The 17,170-nt window shown below is 35.8% G+C and overlaps 1 protein-coding gene across 1 annotated transcript in view; it reads right to left on the bottom strand.

The window, feature by feature from the left end:
- The window catches only part of CDK17 (cyclin dependent kinase 17), a gene marked incomplete at both ends in the record, with an annotated part of 43,792 nt that extends 34,529 nt beyond the window's left edge, over positions 1 to 9,263 (bottom strand). The window contains 2 exons of the mRNA XM_080705627.1: positions 5,256 to 5,420; positions 9,146 to 9,263. Coding sequence (XP_080561753.1) covers positions 5,256 to 5,420; positions 9,146 to 9,263 — 283 coding nt within the window. The remainder of the gene's footprint in view (positions 1 to 5,255; positions 5,421 to 9,145) is intronic.
- Between the last annotated feature and the right edge of the window lie 7,907 nt (positions 9,264 to 17,170).

Genomic DNA, 17,170 nt, shown 5'->3' with positions numbered 1-17,170 from the left:
AGTAGAGGTAGTTCATGGAATACTCTTTTAAAAAAATAATTTAAAAGCTGATAATGTAGCTTGCCCTTTTTCCCAGTGCTAAATAAAACAATTCAAAAATGATTCACTGTATAACTACTTTATGCGAGAAATACAAAAACAAGTTTGTAACTTCTCAAAGCTCAATAGTTTACTGAGAGCCAAAACACACTCATATTACAATACAAGGTAGGTTATATTATATATTTCAATAGAGATAAAAGTAGAGAGGAGGAAAATTAATTCTGTTTGAGAATATTATAAGCAACCTTATATACTTATAGACCTGCTTTTATATTTGCATTTATCATTCATTCTGTATTTCATCTAGCAAGTATAGCCCACTAGAAATAAATGCTAGATCTAGAATATTCCTGGCCACTATTCCCCTCTATGTCCATACTTCAGGACAGCATTATGCCGTTTCATGATGCAGTACCTTAGCTCATTTTTGTCTTCCACTCGCTTGCAAACTAACTTGTTTTTCAAAACTGCTATATGTTACCCACTGAAATCTTTTCTTATCTCAGACATATCTGACTGCTGTACCTGCACCCACAGAGGACTGAAGAGTACTTTTTGATTCATGTGATTTTATTTCACATTATCAGATACTTACTTTTGCATTTTTACAACTTAACAAGTGCCTGGCACTCAGAAAGTACTCAACTTCAATGAACTGAGTATTAACTAAAAACCAAGGAATGAATTAGATAACTGGACCACTGTTTTGTGTGTGTGGTACTGAGGGTGGAACCCAGGGGCTTTTCTACCTCTGGGCTATACTTCCAGACCTATTTTTAATACTTTATTTGGAAACAGGGGGTCTCACTAAGTTGCTGAGAGCCTCACTAAGTAGCTGAGGCTGGCTTCGAACCTGCACAATCCTCCTGTCTCAGCCTCATAAGCGCAGGGATTACAATCCTGTGCCACCACGCCTGGCTTAAGTTTAAGCTTTTAATGAACAACATTTACTTACAACAATAGAGAACTGTTTAAAAATTGAATTCAATAGTCTCCTATCAAATCAATACTTGAATTCATTTTATTTCTTTATTTTTGTCTTGGTAACTCAATGTTGAAAAAATTCCAATACATATTTATAAGCAGTTGCAAATGGTGATGGTATCCATTCCAATCATATAGAAATTTTATCAGAAATTTTATGGTGAAATCTGAACAAAAAATTAGCTTGGCAGCAAAAGTCAATATATTGGTGACTTTGAGTTTCTAATGTAAATTTAGTATCTAATATACCTAAAGTCACATATTGATTTCAGTTACATTTTTAAAATGCTTTTTAAAATTCTAAAAGTGCTGTGTGCATATATGTCTATTTCTCTGAACATCATGATGTATGATTATAATGCACTAATAATAACAACAATAATAATGTATATTAAAGATAACAATGCGTTTCATTTATAGCAAAATCTGAAACCTTTTCGTCAAAAAATTGCATGACTCAGCACTAAGAAAAAAATAACCCAATCAAAAAATGGGAAAGTGAACTAGAGACAAAAGAAAGAAATTCAAAAGGCCAATAAATGTATAAAAAAATGCTCAACATCATTAGCAATCAGAGAGATGCAAATCAAAACTACCCTGAGATTTCATCTAACTCTAACTAGAATGCAATCATTCAAGACACAAACAACAAATACTGGCAAGGATGTGGAGAAGTGGGGAGGCTAATACACTGTTGGTAGGATTGCAAATTAGTGTAACCACCTTGGAAAACAGCATGGAGGATCCTCAGAAGTATGTAAATGAACCTATCATATGATGATATAGCAATACCACTTCTGGACATCTACCCCAAAGAATGAACCAAACTACCAAACTAATGCATGCATATCTATGTTCATAGCTGCACAATTCACAATTGCCAAACAATGGAACCAGCCAAGATATCCATCAACAGATGAATGGATTACAAAACTGTGGGATATGTACACAATGGAATTTTACTCAGCCATAAAGAAGAACAAAATTACATCATTTACAGGGAAATAAATGGAACTGTAGAACACTATGCTAAGTGAGATTAATCAGTCACAAAAAATAAGAAATTGGATGCTTTCCCTAATATGTATAAGCTAGGGAGAAAAGGGGTCATAGGACGAACTCTAGACAAAGGAGGTAAAACCATAGATGAATAAATAAGGAGGCCTAACTGGAGGTAATGGGAGGGGGGAGAAGGGTTATTCCCTAATGCACACGATATACATTCACAAACATATCAAAGTCAATCACTAAGTCAAACATGAGCTGGAGGGGGGGAGGGAGTGAGAGGGGACTGAGGAAGGGCTAAACGAGTGATGTGTTCATGTATGGAGTACCATCTTGTACTCCATTAAGATGTATGACTACAATGCACCAATAAAAAATAGATAAAATTGTAAATGTAAAAAAAAGAAAATAGCAACTAAAATATTTTAAAATGTACAGCTGAATTTGTAAGAACACATGGGCAAGACCCAGAAAGCAAATTTTAACAAAGAAAAATGAAAACCAAAACCTTTTATACATAGATGGACTGTCACTTTCTTGGAAGGGACTGCTGTGGTCAGTAAGAAAGTGCTTGGGTTTAGGTGCCTCACTGGGATAAAAGATGAAGCCTTTAGGTGTCTAAGTTGTAACTGAGATCTTCTCATAGAAAAGCCCAACTCTTAAACGCTAAGCCTTTAGACATAAAGGGCAGACTTAAAAGAATCTGTACTGCTGCACACTGACTAGAGTCAGTCTGGTTACCTCAGATTATGTGTAAATGTTAGAGTATCATCTGACTAAACCAAGAAACTACTCATGTCACTAACAAATAGTTCTGACACAACTAGTGATTGGTATTTTGTTTCCAATCAAGACAAAAGTGAAAGAATGAAGGCTTATGTCAAAACTTTACTCATTTGTCTGTGGAATAAGGGACTTCCTTGCTGAATAAGGTTAAAAGCTTAGAGGAACTAGAAAGAATATTTATTTGCTCGATTTTTATGCCATTTACTATGTTACAGGTATAATACTTTAAAATTTCATCTGCATTACTAACACTTTAAAGATTTTTTTTGCATATCTTTTCTTTTTTGAGTAGAGGGGGATATCAGGGATTAAACCCAGGGTCATTCTACCTCCAAGCTACATCCCCAGTCCTTTTCACTTTTTATTTTGAAACAGTGCCTTGTTGTTGAAGGCCTTGCTAAATTGCTGAGGGAAGCCTGGAACCTACCATCCTATCATGGCCTCCCAAATACTGGGATTATAGGTGTATTACCCTGCCTAGCTCCAGTATCACTTTCTTAAATCTAGATAAGACTCTAAAACAAGAATACATGTTATTGGTCCTTGAACTATAAGATTTTGTTTGTTTTATTTTTTCATTTTTAAAAGGTTAACAAAAAAAAAGAATATAAAACAGGGACTATTTCTTATAAAATTTTTTAAAAAGACTATTAGCCAGCCCAGGTCTAAACAACAAAACTATAAGCCCACAGTCGATCTGTAGTGTTTTCTGGTTTATGGAGTAAATATTCTCTGCATTACATATTTCAAGCTATCATATCCGAACAGGTGACACTGGTAAGAAATGAGCAGTAGCACACCATTACTAGTATCGTTTGTTGGCTGGCTGGTTGATACTGGGAATTGAACCCAGGCATTTTACCTCTGATTTATACCTCTAGCCCCTTTTATTTTTTTATTTTGAAACAGGTTCTCACTAAGTTGCTGGGGGTCCTGCTACATTGCTGAGACTATTTTTGAACTTGTGATCCTCCTGTCTGTTGGGGTCTGCTCAAGCGCCTTACAGAACTTCTGATGAATCGGCTACATGTAGTGCCAAGTGCGTTGAGGTCTGCACAACCTCCTGACAGAACTACGAAAACTTCCGATGAATCGGCAACATGTAGCGCCGAGCGGATATGGAGGGTGTAACTACTTTCCTTGCCCCTGCTAGCCCAATTTGGTAATGTTGAGCCTTACTGGCTCAAATAATGCTTCTGTGCTCGTGAACCCCTTGTACATTGGATAATGATTGGCTGCAAGTTATGTGCTTTGCACATGCAAGAGTGACCTTTAGCTTGATAGGTTAGAATAGTTTCCTGTTGGAAATCCCCCTTGCAGTTTTTTTTTTTGTTTGTTTGTGGTTTTTTTTTGCTTTAAATTGGGTTGCCTGAGAGAAATAAACGAGATCCTGCTTGACACGTCTCCCGGCTCATGTGGTTCTATTCGGGCCGTCGGCACTCTCCTTCCTGCTGAGCCCCACCACTGACCGGCTGGACCCGTCATTGTCTTAGCCTCTCTAGTACTGGAATTACAGAATTACAGATGTGCACCATCATGCCTGGCTTATCTAGTATTTTGACAGAAATAACTCTCAATATATAGCTAATAGTAAAAGGTAAAACAACTAGGAAATAACCATTTTTTGAGTATTCCTAGTCTTTGTTTTTAATTTAGCTTGCTTAACTGTGAGCTTATTTATAGTCATGTTTAACAGTCAGATTATAATATTCCAGAAAATTTAAGAATCAATTCTCAAGAACCAGTGTGAGCTGACTCCAGCACATGATTCTGTAGGGCTGCACCTACGGAGGTAAAGGCTACACACATTACCCACAGATAAAGCCTGCAGAGAAGCTCACATTCTCAAAACTAATGTAACACATCAGGAAACAACCTACTATGGCAAGAAATAAAGCAAGCAGTAGAGTAAATGAAACAAGAGTTATGTTAAAATGATTTAAAAAATTAAAATGCGGTAAAAAGATATCATCAAAAATATCAGAAAAATAAACATAAAATAAGTAGGAACTTTCAGATATATATTTTTCCCAGAATATTTAAAGAACTTAATAATAAAAGAATAGCAATAGGGATTATAACATAATTATTTTACTGGACTACCTCAGAGTGATCATAATTTCAAGACTTACTGAGGTATGACCCTAAATTAAGCATTACCTAAGATGTCATTCATTTTGAAATCTTGCATCCACTTCATACAGGGTTTATTTCCTTCCTAATGGGCAGGTGTTCAAATATTACTTCTGTGTAAAATCAGTAATATTACTTCTCTAGAACCTTCCATCCTTCTGTTAGCCTTCCTACTCTTAGCTTGGTTTTGATCTGACAAAGAGATATCAGGTAACAAAGCTGACTGGTTCTATATGCCTAAAACCTAACTATTTGCATATCATACAGTCAGAAAGTTAAATGTAATAGATAAATAACCAAGTTACCTAGTCTGCTTCCATTTCTGGGCATTGCCATGAAGGAGCCAAGGCTTCCTCCAATAACGCTGTGGGGTCTCCGCAATGGAGGCTTCTTGAAAGACCCTGTGTACTGATGGAGGAAGGAATGCATACTGTGAGATGTGGGAGGCCTGCCATTCTTCACAATAGGCTCTGTGGTTCACAGTGTCCAAAAATCATTCCATCATCAGCCCGAGATTCAGGATCACATGAGGAGGATTGAGAAAGCAAAACAGAAAACAAAACAACACATTGTAATAAGAGATCATTTCGTTTAGCCTCAGTTTTCTGGCTATCTATCAAAACACTAGAGAGAAATAATTTCTATGAAAAAGTATTTATAGAAAATACTTTAGTATCTGAAGGACTAATAACTTGTCTATTTCTTAATACAATCAAAATTATTTAATAGTCACACATTAATATAACCCATCAGTTTTTTAAATCCATGTTGGTTTTATATCTCATAATTGTTTTTATTCTACTTCTCCATCTAAAATATATATATAAGATATAATTCTTCTGACCTAAAGAAACATATCATTATTGCTAACCCTTTAAAAAAGTATGTAAATGTAAATTAGTGAATAAAATAGGAGTATGTAAGTATATATCAATATAAGGACTCTGAAATTATTTCCCCAAATTCAGGACTTTTAATTAAAAGAAACTTTAAACAATCATGAAACCATTCAGATTTTTTTTTTTTTTTTGTGGTACTGGGGGTTCCTGGAAACCCTTCTACCTCCAGGCTACACTCCCAGACCTATTTTTATACTTTTTTATTTGGAAACAGGGTCTCTGGCTTCGAACCTACGCAATCCTCCTGTCTCTGCCTCCCAAGCGTGGGGATTACAATCTTGTGCCACCATGCCCAGCTCCATTCAGGATTTTTAATTAAAAGAAAATTTAAACAATTATAGACCCATTACTAAGCAGAAACATTTTAAAATATACTACTTAAAAGTTATTTAATCTTGTAATACCAGCATTTGGGAGGCTGAGACAGGAGGATCTCGATTCACAGACAGCCTCAGCTACTACTTAGCAAGGTCGTCTGCAACTCAGTGAGACCCTGTTTCAAAATAAAGAATATAAAACAGGGCTGGGGGTGTAGCTTGGAGGTAGAATGTCCCTGGATTCCATCCCCAGTGCCAAAAAAAAAAAAGTTACTTAAAGTGGGAAAGAATCTAAACAAAATTTTGGTTGAAAATCGATTTCAATTCTTTTAAAGTATATCCCTAGGAACAGAACTATTTGGTCCCATGGTAATTAATTCTGCTTAAGCTTTTGAAGAAATGAAATGAATTATTTTGATAGTTTTTTTTTTAAGAGGAAAACAATGTAATAGCTTCTCAATAAAAAGAAATCTGATATATTCAGAATTATTTCTTGTTGCAGGTGCTTCAGAAAAAAACTACATTTCAATTTATAAATTTTTGTGCAAAGATTTTTAGTTATATTTAAGTAAAGTTATATTAAATTAAGACTAGTATGGTTAAGTCAACCAAGTTTACAAACTTTCGGCTTATTTTTAACATACTGACTACAAATTTAGGATTTTGTTTTCCTGGATTCGACCCACCTGTCAATGCGCAAACATCCTAGTTATATAAATACACACAGTAATGTGGATTATATTAACATATTTATAACTGAGTTTAAACCTTCATAGTATGACTTGGGAATCAAAATGACATAATATCTCAAATTCCATTTAGAAGGAAGAATAAGCATGCACAAGAATGTGTGTGTGCATGTATAGCATTATAATGTTTCCAAGCTATTTATAGTATTATCCCTGTAAGTATGTAATTTCCCATTCAATTTGATCTAGAGGATTCATGAGCACCACAAGCCTACATATAATGGAAGACTAGCAGGATGTGATCATGCATGAGCCTCAACAGGAGATAGATCAAAGACTGGTCCAAAGGCAATTTACTAAGGAAAACTATAAATTATTTCCTCCTACTCCCTTAGCTAGATTTTTTTTTAAACTGGGGATGGAACTCAGGGGCATTCTACCTCCGACCTATACCCCTAGCCCTATTTTTTATTCTTTATTTTGAAACAGGGTCTCACTAAGTTGTGGGGGGCCTCACTAAGTAGCTGAGGCTGTCCACGAACCGTGATCCTCTGGTCTCAGCCTCCCAAATGCTGAGATTACAAGCGTGCACCACCACACCTGACTCTAAATTTTTATTTTAAATGTCCTATCAGCTCTCATCTCTTCTCCCTTTATGTTAAAAAAATGAGGGTCTGCCAGGCGTGGTGGCGCACACTTGTAATCCCCACACTTGGGAGGCAGAGACAGGAGGATCACGCAGGTTCGAAGCCAGCTGTGCTGGCTTAAGACACCTTGTTTCCAAATAAAAAGTATAAAATGGGTCTGGGAGTGTAGCCCGGAGGTAGAAGGGTTTCCAGGAACCCCAGTACCAAAAAAAAAAAAAAAAAAAAAAAAAGAGGGTTTAAAAGAAAAGATGTAATATTATAGATGGTTCAAGCCAAGATACCTAAATTGTAAAGTACTGGTTCTGCCAACAATAAGAGAGGACACTGAGAAAATAATTACCCCCCTAAGGAAAGGAAATATGGTATCTGAAGCCTTGGTGGGATAAATGACTTACTCAGAGATACCCAACCAAGGGTTTCAATGTATTAAGGTATCCAAATCCCAGCCCAGGCCTTGTAACTTAAAAGTATCGAGCTCTTTCCATGTCTTTCCCTCCCTCACAACACAGGCATGTACAAGCAATGGGAGGGTTGTGGTGTTCGTGTTTTTATCCACTATCACAAATCTCTAGCTGCAGAGGTCAGACTCAGGCAAGGAAGTCTCCAGGTGCTCTGCCTACCGTGACACCTGGTGGTCATTCATGTCAGCTCCTTCCCGGTAACAACAACATTCCCAAGGGTAATTTTGGTTTTGAATATGAAGCCTTGTTCTAAAATTTTTTGCCCAGTTTGTATTTAGCTAATTCAACTTACTAACATTTATATTAATATTTGTGTACTATTACTATGAATTATAAAAAAAAAACTGTCAAATCCATGCAACATTATGTACCTACCTGCCACAAGTGTTCAATACTATGAATAGACTCTGGTGAACATAAAAAGGTAATAAAATTCACTCGTGTCATGATCCTTAATCTATGTGGATAGTCAATATGCTTATAGAATGTAATAAAACTATGGTGAGGCCATGAGGAATTTCACAAACTTCCTATGGAGCTTTACTAACTTGTTTTAAGACTAACAAAAATACTTCAATGTTAACTTAAAAAGTTAAATTTTATACAACATATTCTTATTAAAAACAGAAAGATATGAGAAACAAAATAATTCATCAATGTTTGAGACCAGGCATAGAAACACTATTGAGTGAAGGGGAAAGGTCCAGTAAGTAAGGAGGCTGGGTGTGGTGGCGCATGCTTGTAATCCACCCGTTTGGGAGGCGGAGACAGGAGGATCGCGCTGGTTCAAAGCCAGCCTTGCTGGCTTAAGAGACCCTGTTTCCAAAAAAAAATATAAAATAGCCCAGAGACAGAAGGGTTTCCAGGGAACCCCAGTACCACCCCCCGCTTAAAAAAATAGGTCTGGGAGTATAGACTAGAGGTAGAAAAGCCCCTGGGTTCCACCCCCAATATCACAACGAGAGAGATAGAGATAGAGAGAGAGAGAGATAGAGAGAGAGAGAGATAGAGAGAGAGAGAGAGAGATAGGGAGGGGGGAAGGGAGGGAGGGAGGGGGCAGACAGACAGACAAGGAAATAAGAAACAAAAACACTATTACAAACTTATAAAGTCAGTAAATTTACATTCGATTTAGAAAGTAATCTAATGAAGGATGTATCTTCCCCCATTCCAAATATTTACCATTATCTTTGCTGCTGTTTTCTTCAATAGTCATTTGTTCAGCCAGTTCAGATAATGATTCATCAATAGTTTGGCTTCCTCGAAGCGTGAGGGAGAGCCTTCTCTTAAACTTTTTCATCCTATCAGTTGGATGTGGCTTGAATAAATCCTGAAAGTAAAAAAATCCATGTAAAATAAAGCTATAAGTATTTTATTGCACGCGCGTGCACACACACACACACACACACACACACACACACACACACACACACGGAATCTTCAAAACAGAAATGTAATAAGAAATTCTCACTTCTGCTAAACATCACAAAATCCAATGCTTTGTTAAAAAAAAAGATGCATCTGTTCTGATTAATACTTTGTTTGGCATCAACAGAGGAGTAAAAATTTTACATAAGTAAAGAGTGTGACTTTTAAGCATAATAAGTTGAGGACTGGAAATTTTCTTAAATGTGCTTTCAAAAAACCAACTGAGAGCTGGGCATGGTGGTACACATCTGTAATCCCCATACTTGGGAGGGCAAGGCAGGAGGATTACAGATGTGAGGCCAGCCTCAGGAACTTAGTGAGGTGCTTAGCAAATTAATGAGACACTGTTTCAAAATAAAAAAATAAATAAAATAAAATAAGGCTGGGAATGTAGTTCAGGAATAAAATGTCCCTGGATTCAATCTCTAGTACCACAAAAACACATAGATACATACATACTTACATACATGCATAAATAGCAACAATAACAATGTCAAAACTATTTGATACTTAGGTTCCATCTGAACCTTCATATAGAAAACAGTCAGTGTCATTGTAAGACATAACCAGGGAGTAGGAGCAGTAAAGAGGAGAAGATAAAGAATTATGTTTGACATTTTACTATCCTGCTTTCATTTATTAGGGAAAATGTAAAGGTGTTCCCAGGTCTAAATCAAACAAATAATAAATAAAAGAACAAAGACTTAAAAAATAAGGCAACCATTTACTTTTTCCTTTATGACATCTCTGAAATTGGGTGTATTTTATAGTTAATAGATGTCAAAATGTAATTGATATTATTTTTTCTTTTACAGAGATACATAAGTAAATGTACAGTTCACCGTGGTGTCTTAGAAATGATAAAACAAGGTACTTGCTGCCAAAACCAATTCTTTAACAATTTACCTATAACTTCTTAAGTTGCTACTTCTGACCTGTGATGAGCAAATTTACCAGATCACCATCAAACTATAAACATTATCCCAAATTAGAGTTAAAGGCCATAGAACTCTGTATGCTAAAATACCCGAGTTTTATCACCAACCTCGATTTATGTACTTTCCATCTGTGTTCTGCTTATTTTCTCATTTAAAGGTTCTATTCTAAGTAGCTGGATTTACAGAACAGGTAACACTTCTACATAAGATAGTAGTTATAATTTTGTTTGTTCACAGGCTAAGGAGAGGGTTATCAAGTACAAGTTTATAAGTGATAATATATAATTGTGCATTTTACTATCTTCAAACATACTATATTTTAAATATAAAAGACAATAAAAAAATATAAAACTACACACATTAAAATAGCAAGAGTTGCAACTATAATATAAACTCTTTTCACTCCTAACCTCTGAAATAAGAGATGTACTTTGTTAGATATTGACAGGCTTCTAGGTTTTAATGTGCTCTGTTTATAACAAAAGAAAAATCTATGCTGTTAAAATGTTTTCTATTAAATTTATCTTCAGTTTACTATTCCTCCTTTCAGCTGTGTCTAACTTGCAATAAAATCTATGTGCTCTTAAATGAGTTACTATATTTTTCAACTGCAGAATTGCCATTCTTTTCTATAGATTTCAGTTCCCAACCTCAGAATCTATTTTCATGAGTGATTGTCATGTTTTAAAGCCTCTTTCTAGCCAGGCTTGGTGGCACACACTTATATACCAGTAATCTGGAAGGTTGAGTCAGGAGGATCACAAGTTCAAGTACAGCCACATCAAATAGTAAGACTCTCATCAACCTAGTGAGACCCTATTTCAAAAATTAAACTAAGGGTGATGTCATTTGAAGCACCCCCTCATATTACCCCTCATGGGTAACATGAGGCTCTAGCTTCCTTTTTTTTTTTTTTTTTTTTTTTTGCGGGCCTGGGGATGGAACCCAAGGGCATTCGACCTCCGAGCTATACCCCCTGCCCTATTTTTTATTCTTTATTTTGAAACTGGGTCTCACTGAGTTGCAGAGGGCCTCACTAAGTAGCTGAGGTTGTCCACGAACCGCGATCCTCCAGTCTCAGCCTCCCGAATGCTGGGATTACAAGCGTGCGCCACCATGCCAAGCTTGTAACTATCTTCTGTATTTCTTTTTAATAAACGCCTTTAAATTTTCAAAATAAATAAATAAATTAAAATAAAATAGCACTGGGGGTAACTCTGGGTAGGATGTCCCTGGGTTCAAACCCTAGTACCACTAAATATAAATTAAAATAAAGCCTCTTTCTGTAACTCCAAAGTCTGTATAATCTGCATAGTCCACAGATCTGTTTCTATTGCTGACTTTCTTTTCTTGAACTTATTTAAAGAAAAATGCTTAGAAAAATGCTTAGCAATTCTTAATTGAATGCCAGGCATTGAGAATGCATGTCTACGTGAAAGTGCCTACAGAAAATATGTAGGAGATCTGGATGCTCTTTGTCTTCCCCCATAGATACCTATCATCCATCTATCCATCTATCTATCTATTTCTTACACAGTCAAGAGGAGATCAACAAATCAACTCAATCAGGGACAGAGATTTCTTGGGACTGAATTTCTGATACTATAATAAATAAAGGCCTACCTCTGGTTTGTCCTTTCTTATAAAAGAGAGGTCCTTAAAGAGATTCCTACTGTACACCTAGTGCAGAACCAACAACAACAATCGAAAGTTCCATGCAACTTTCTCTATTGTTTTGCCCTGCTTAGCTCTTATCCTCTCACTCCAAATAAATTGAGTTAAAAACAAAGAGGAAAACAACACACAAGGTGTTTGTTTCCCTTTTCTCCTCAATCTTGATTCTTCAAGCCCTAACTAGTCTGAAATTCTACAATACCTTCAAAATGGCTTTATTTCCCTAATCCTTCTAGTAGTTTCAGTAGAATTAGTTTTCTATAAATTACTCCAGAATAGACAAAAATAAAGGTTCTGGTATGAACTGGAAAAGACAATATATGCCTTTCACTAAGTAAAAAGGCAGTCAAACTTAAGAGTTGATTCTAACAAAAACCTGTTAACTGTAGGGCTCCTTGACGCTATGTCAGTTCTAACAGTCAACCTCCACAGCTCTACCCTGACAGTGATCCAAGGTATTTGTTTAAACATATTATGGTGAATTGAAATGCTGTCACTCCATCTACCCTTTCTGTTTCTGTAGCCTTCACACTCATGAAGTCATCTTCCATTCTAAAGCCCTAAAATCACCCTGTGCATCAAGGGGTAACTCAGCAGGTTTATGGTGCTTACACCTTGTACATTAAAAAAAAAAAAAAAAACTAATCTGTGAGAGCCTTATGAGGTATAAATATCCCTGAATACCTGAGAATGGATTACAGGGGGTGGGGAGGGACTGAGGATCAATTCGAGGGTCCTGTGCATGCCAGGCAAGTGCTCTATCACTGAGCTATCCTTAGCCCTCATATCAAATAATTTACATTAACAACACAAATTATGGTGAATGCCTGTTTTGATATGCCTGAAGCTTAGGCCACACTATCATTTCAATTGCTGATGGGAGGAAGGATAAGGAAAACCAAAGATGGAGTAGCTAAAATCAGTCATAAGGGCACTGATGTCTAACTTTTCCTTATCATAAATCATAAACATGGGTTTAATAACTGTTCTCTGAATTCTGAGTCCTTCTAGCTAGTCACTAAGCATGATACTTGAATCCTGGGGACCCTAACATACATACATCCTTCAAGAAATCTTTGTACCTCCCCCCAAAAACTCCTAAGAAGTGATAGCTCTTAACAACCAACCTTTCAGACACCAACCTTCTCAAATAAGTCATATGGTCACAAATGTCTAACTTTATATATATCATCACTTTAGAATCTTGGCATACCATTTTTGAAAGTTTGCTGACAATGGGACCTGCCTATTGTTCTATATAACAAATATGGATGAAACTAACCAACCAAGTATAATGAAAATGCTATTCCAGAATTGATTCACATTACCTATTAACATGGATCAGTCATACATGGATTCAGTACATATTACAAAATGGAGTTTAGCTGGTCAGAACACCAGCAAATAGATAAATGCAGCTGAGTACTTAAGTGTCAGTCTAAACTGAGCTGTGCTGTCAATATAAAATATGCAATAAATTTTAAAGACTTCATATGAAAAAGAATGTAGAAATATCTCAATAATTATAGTCAAGATAATAGAAAAAATAGAATGGTAGTTGTCAGGGGCTAGGGAAAGAACAGGAATGGAAAATTTCTGCTTAACAGGTATAGATTCAGTCTTACAAAATGAAACAAATTCTTGAGATGAATAGTAGTGACGGCTGAACAAGTGAATTAAATATTAATAAATTAGACACTTAAAAGTGGTAAATTTTATTATATATGTGTGTGTATATATATACACATACACATACATACATACATACATACATACATACATACATACATACATACTGGGGATGGAACCCTTCTACCACACTCCCAGATCTATATTTTTTTATTTGGAAAGGGGGTCTCTTAAGCAAGCGAGGCTGGCTTCGAACCTGCGGGATCCTCCTGTCTCTGCCTCCCAAGAGTGGGGATTACAAGCGTGCGCCACCACGCCTGGCTATGTGACATATATTTTTAAAAATTAAAAAAAAAACATTAACATTTTAAGATAATAAAAGCATTACTTATATTAAAGGATTTTATATATGTGTGTGTAAAATATATTACTAAACAGAATTACTTCTTTAAATACACTTTTGTAAGCCTTAAAAGTGCTTAAATTATAAGTGGAATGCACCTTACATCTCTACTGAATGAACTTGCTGATACAAAACATCAAGTAGATCTTGGTGGTGTTAAGTGGGTATGAAATTTAAAAAGGAGTGACATAAACTGTAGCCTTTGCTTCACATAGCACATTTGAACAACAGTGTATATCAAGGAATGTTCTACTTGTCTTATCACTTAGAATAGTACACATGCACTCATTTTATCAGAGTATAAAAACTAGTCCATAAAATAACCTTAAATATTTTACCTTGTCAGGAATAAGTAATTTCTAATTCATAAAAGAGAAATCTTTTATTATTATTATCTTTTTTTTTTTTGGTGGTACTGGGGTTCCTGGAAGCCCTTGTACCTCCGGGCTACACTCCCAGACCTATTTTTTACATTTTCATTTTGGAAACAGGGTCTCCTAAACCAGCGTGCACGGCTGGCTTTGAACCTGTGCGATCCTCCTGTCTCTGCCTCCCAAGCGCGGGGATTACAAGCGTGCACCACCACGCCCGGCAGAAATCTTTTATTATAAAGCTAACCCTTACTATAAAATTTTCAAATAAAAGCACATTTTTGAAAGTCCTATTTTTATCTTCCATGATATAACTGTAACATTTAATTAAGTAATAATGATTAATAAACACAGATGGTAAAGAATTTCATTACCACAGCTTAAACCATTATTAATGAAAAAATATTCCCAAATGAAATAGATTCGTTGACTTTTCTAATTATCTTTAAGTAAAATTATCCTTATCTACTTTTTTTATTAGTTGAAAACAAAAGTCTAATGGTTCTAAAATAAAAGCACCTTTTGTGAGGTAAAACTATTTATATTAACTTTAAAAATAACCTATTACATATTATAAAAAGTTAAGCCGGGTATGGTGGCACACACTTGTAATCCCAGCATTTGGGAGGCTGAAACCAGAGGATCGCGGTTCGCGGGCAGCCTCAGCTACTTAGTGAGGCCCCCCTTTATTTTGAAAAAGGATAAAAGAATTGGGCAGGGGGTATAGCTTGGAGGTCAAATGCCTCTAGGTTCCATCCCCAGATCCACAAAAATAAATAAATATAAAATAAAAAATTAAGGCAGTGTTAAATTAATTGATTTCCTAAAATTAAAAACCCTTAAGAGTTTGGTTAAATATTTTTATCTAGTTGAATAAAAATTCTTCTTTGGGATTATTAGACTCTTTATACTATTATTTCTCTTTGTTCTTCCAAAAAGAAACTCTTTGGACACAAATTTATGTTATATTTGAACTCTCATATTAAAGGACTTAAAGTAGTAATCTACTGCTTAAGTCTGAAATTTTTTCAAAAATTTTTGTTCATTATTAAAGAAAAACTTGAAATGTTAAAGATATTTTGTTTCTTAAATGCCTCAATTACTTTCCTTTAAATAAGCAAAATTTACAGGTAGTAGAGATCCAGCAGTTTTAAGTTACTATTAATTAATTAGTTAATTAATTTAATTTATTTATGTTTGGTGGTACTGGGGGTGGCACTCAGGGGCTTTCTACCTCCAGGCTATGCTCCCTGACCTATTTTTATACTTTATTTGGAAACAGGGTCGCACTAAGTTGCTGAGAGCCTCACTAAGTAGCTGAGGCTGGCTTTGAACCTGTGCGATCCTCCTGTCTCAGCCTCCCAAGCGCGGGGATTAAAGCGTGCGCCACCAAGCCCGGCTTAAGTAACTATTTAAATATAAGATTGAAAGGCAAACTAATGTGTTTCTACTTAATCTTATTGTCAAGTCTCTCTGAATAATCAAATAAAGTAATATAATTTCACAAGAAGATAGCTTTACTTATTTCTTTATAACATTTCTGCAGCAACTCTGGCTTTAAATGAAACCTGCTGTGAAAGAGGCAAACTCATTAAATGGCATGCAAATTAATTATCTACTACTTTTCCCACAACAGTTACACCATAATATATGAGTTTGTAAGACAGTTAAACTGTACAGATTAAGAAATAACTGATAAAAACTAAATTAGAGGCACAAGTTTGTTATTTGTATAAAACAAAGTGATGAAACACAACAGTGACAGAGTCCTGAATTAAGATTTCAATCATGCATATAAGTTGTCTAAAATTAGAAACTGCATTCCTTTCTGTGTTTAAATCTGAGGCTGATTCTTTTTCTTGGATAATATGAAGAGTCAAGCAGACAAAACAGAAAAAAGAAACAGAAATGTTTCAGTAGTCATGTATACCACATGAGGAAGACGATATAATACTATTTTAACGAGATTAAGTGTCAGGATGGAAGTGCTAAGGTGCTCTCTCCACCAAAAGCAACCAATAAAGTGGCAAGATGACAAGAATCAACTCTCTTGGAACTCCAGAACCCGAGGACACTTTAAACCACCACGCACTACGGGAGTGAGGGAGCGAGAGGACTCTGATCTGATAGAGAACCAAGCTGCCACCGGCAGCTGCCATTCCCGTCTTCGGCCCTTCAGGCAGAGGGGCCTGGCAGCCTGCATTCCTGGGGCAGCAAGTGCCAGCGCAAGCAATGAAGGCTTTATCATCCAAAAATTCAGTTGCATGTTTTGGTTAGTCTGGCACATCCCTGAAAGACAGGCCCAGATGTAAATGCTTGCCTTTTTAAAGGCCATCTGGGGATGGGAGGGAAGAGGATTGGTTTCCTTGCTCAGGTCTATTCCAAATTTTTAAAAGACCTCACATCCTTTTTTTTTCTTTCTTTTCTTTTTATGGCCAGGTGGTTTGATATCTTTGTCAGGTCACTGGCTAATGGCAAAGATGTGGAATAGAAACTTTAGTGATCAAATACAACAAGAAATAGTTTGTAGAAACAGTCTGACAAAATCACAATTGGACAATAACTCTCAACTAGCAAGAAACACCTAAAGATTGAAAAAAATCCCACAAACTAATATTCACAATATCCTGGTCTCAATAAACAATTACAAAGCACACAAACAAGAAAGACAGAAACCATTCCTGAGGAAGCATAGAATTTAGAATTACTTATTAAAGATATTAAATCAAGTGTTTTAAACATGCTCAAACAGCTAAAGGAAATC

The sequence above is a fragment of the Muscardinus avellanarius genome (assembly GCF_963383645.1).
Source record: "Muscardinus avellanarius genome assembly, chromosome: 11".
Taxonomy (NCBI): domain Eukaryota; kingdom Metazoa; phylum Chordata; class Mammalia; order Rodentia; family Gliridae; genus Muscardinus; species Muscardinus avellanarius.
Note: the sequence above shows the minus strand (reverse complement) of the source record. Positions and strands in the feature narration are given on the sequence as shown.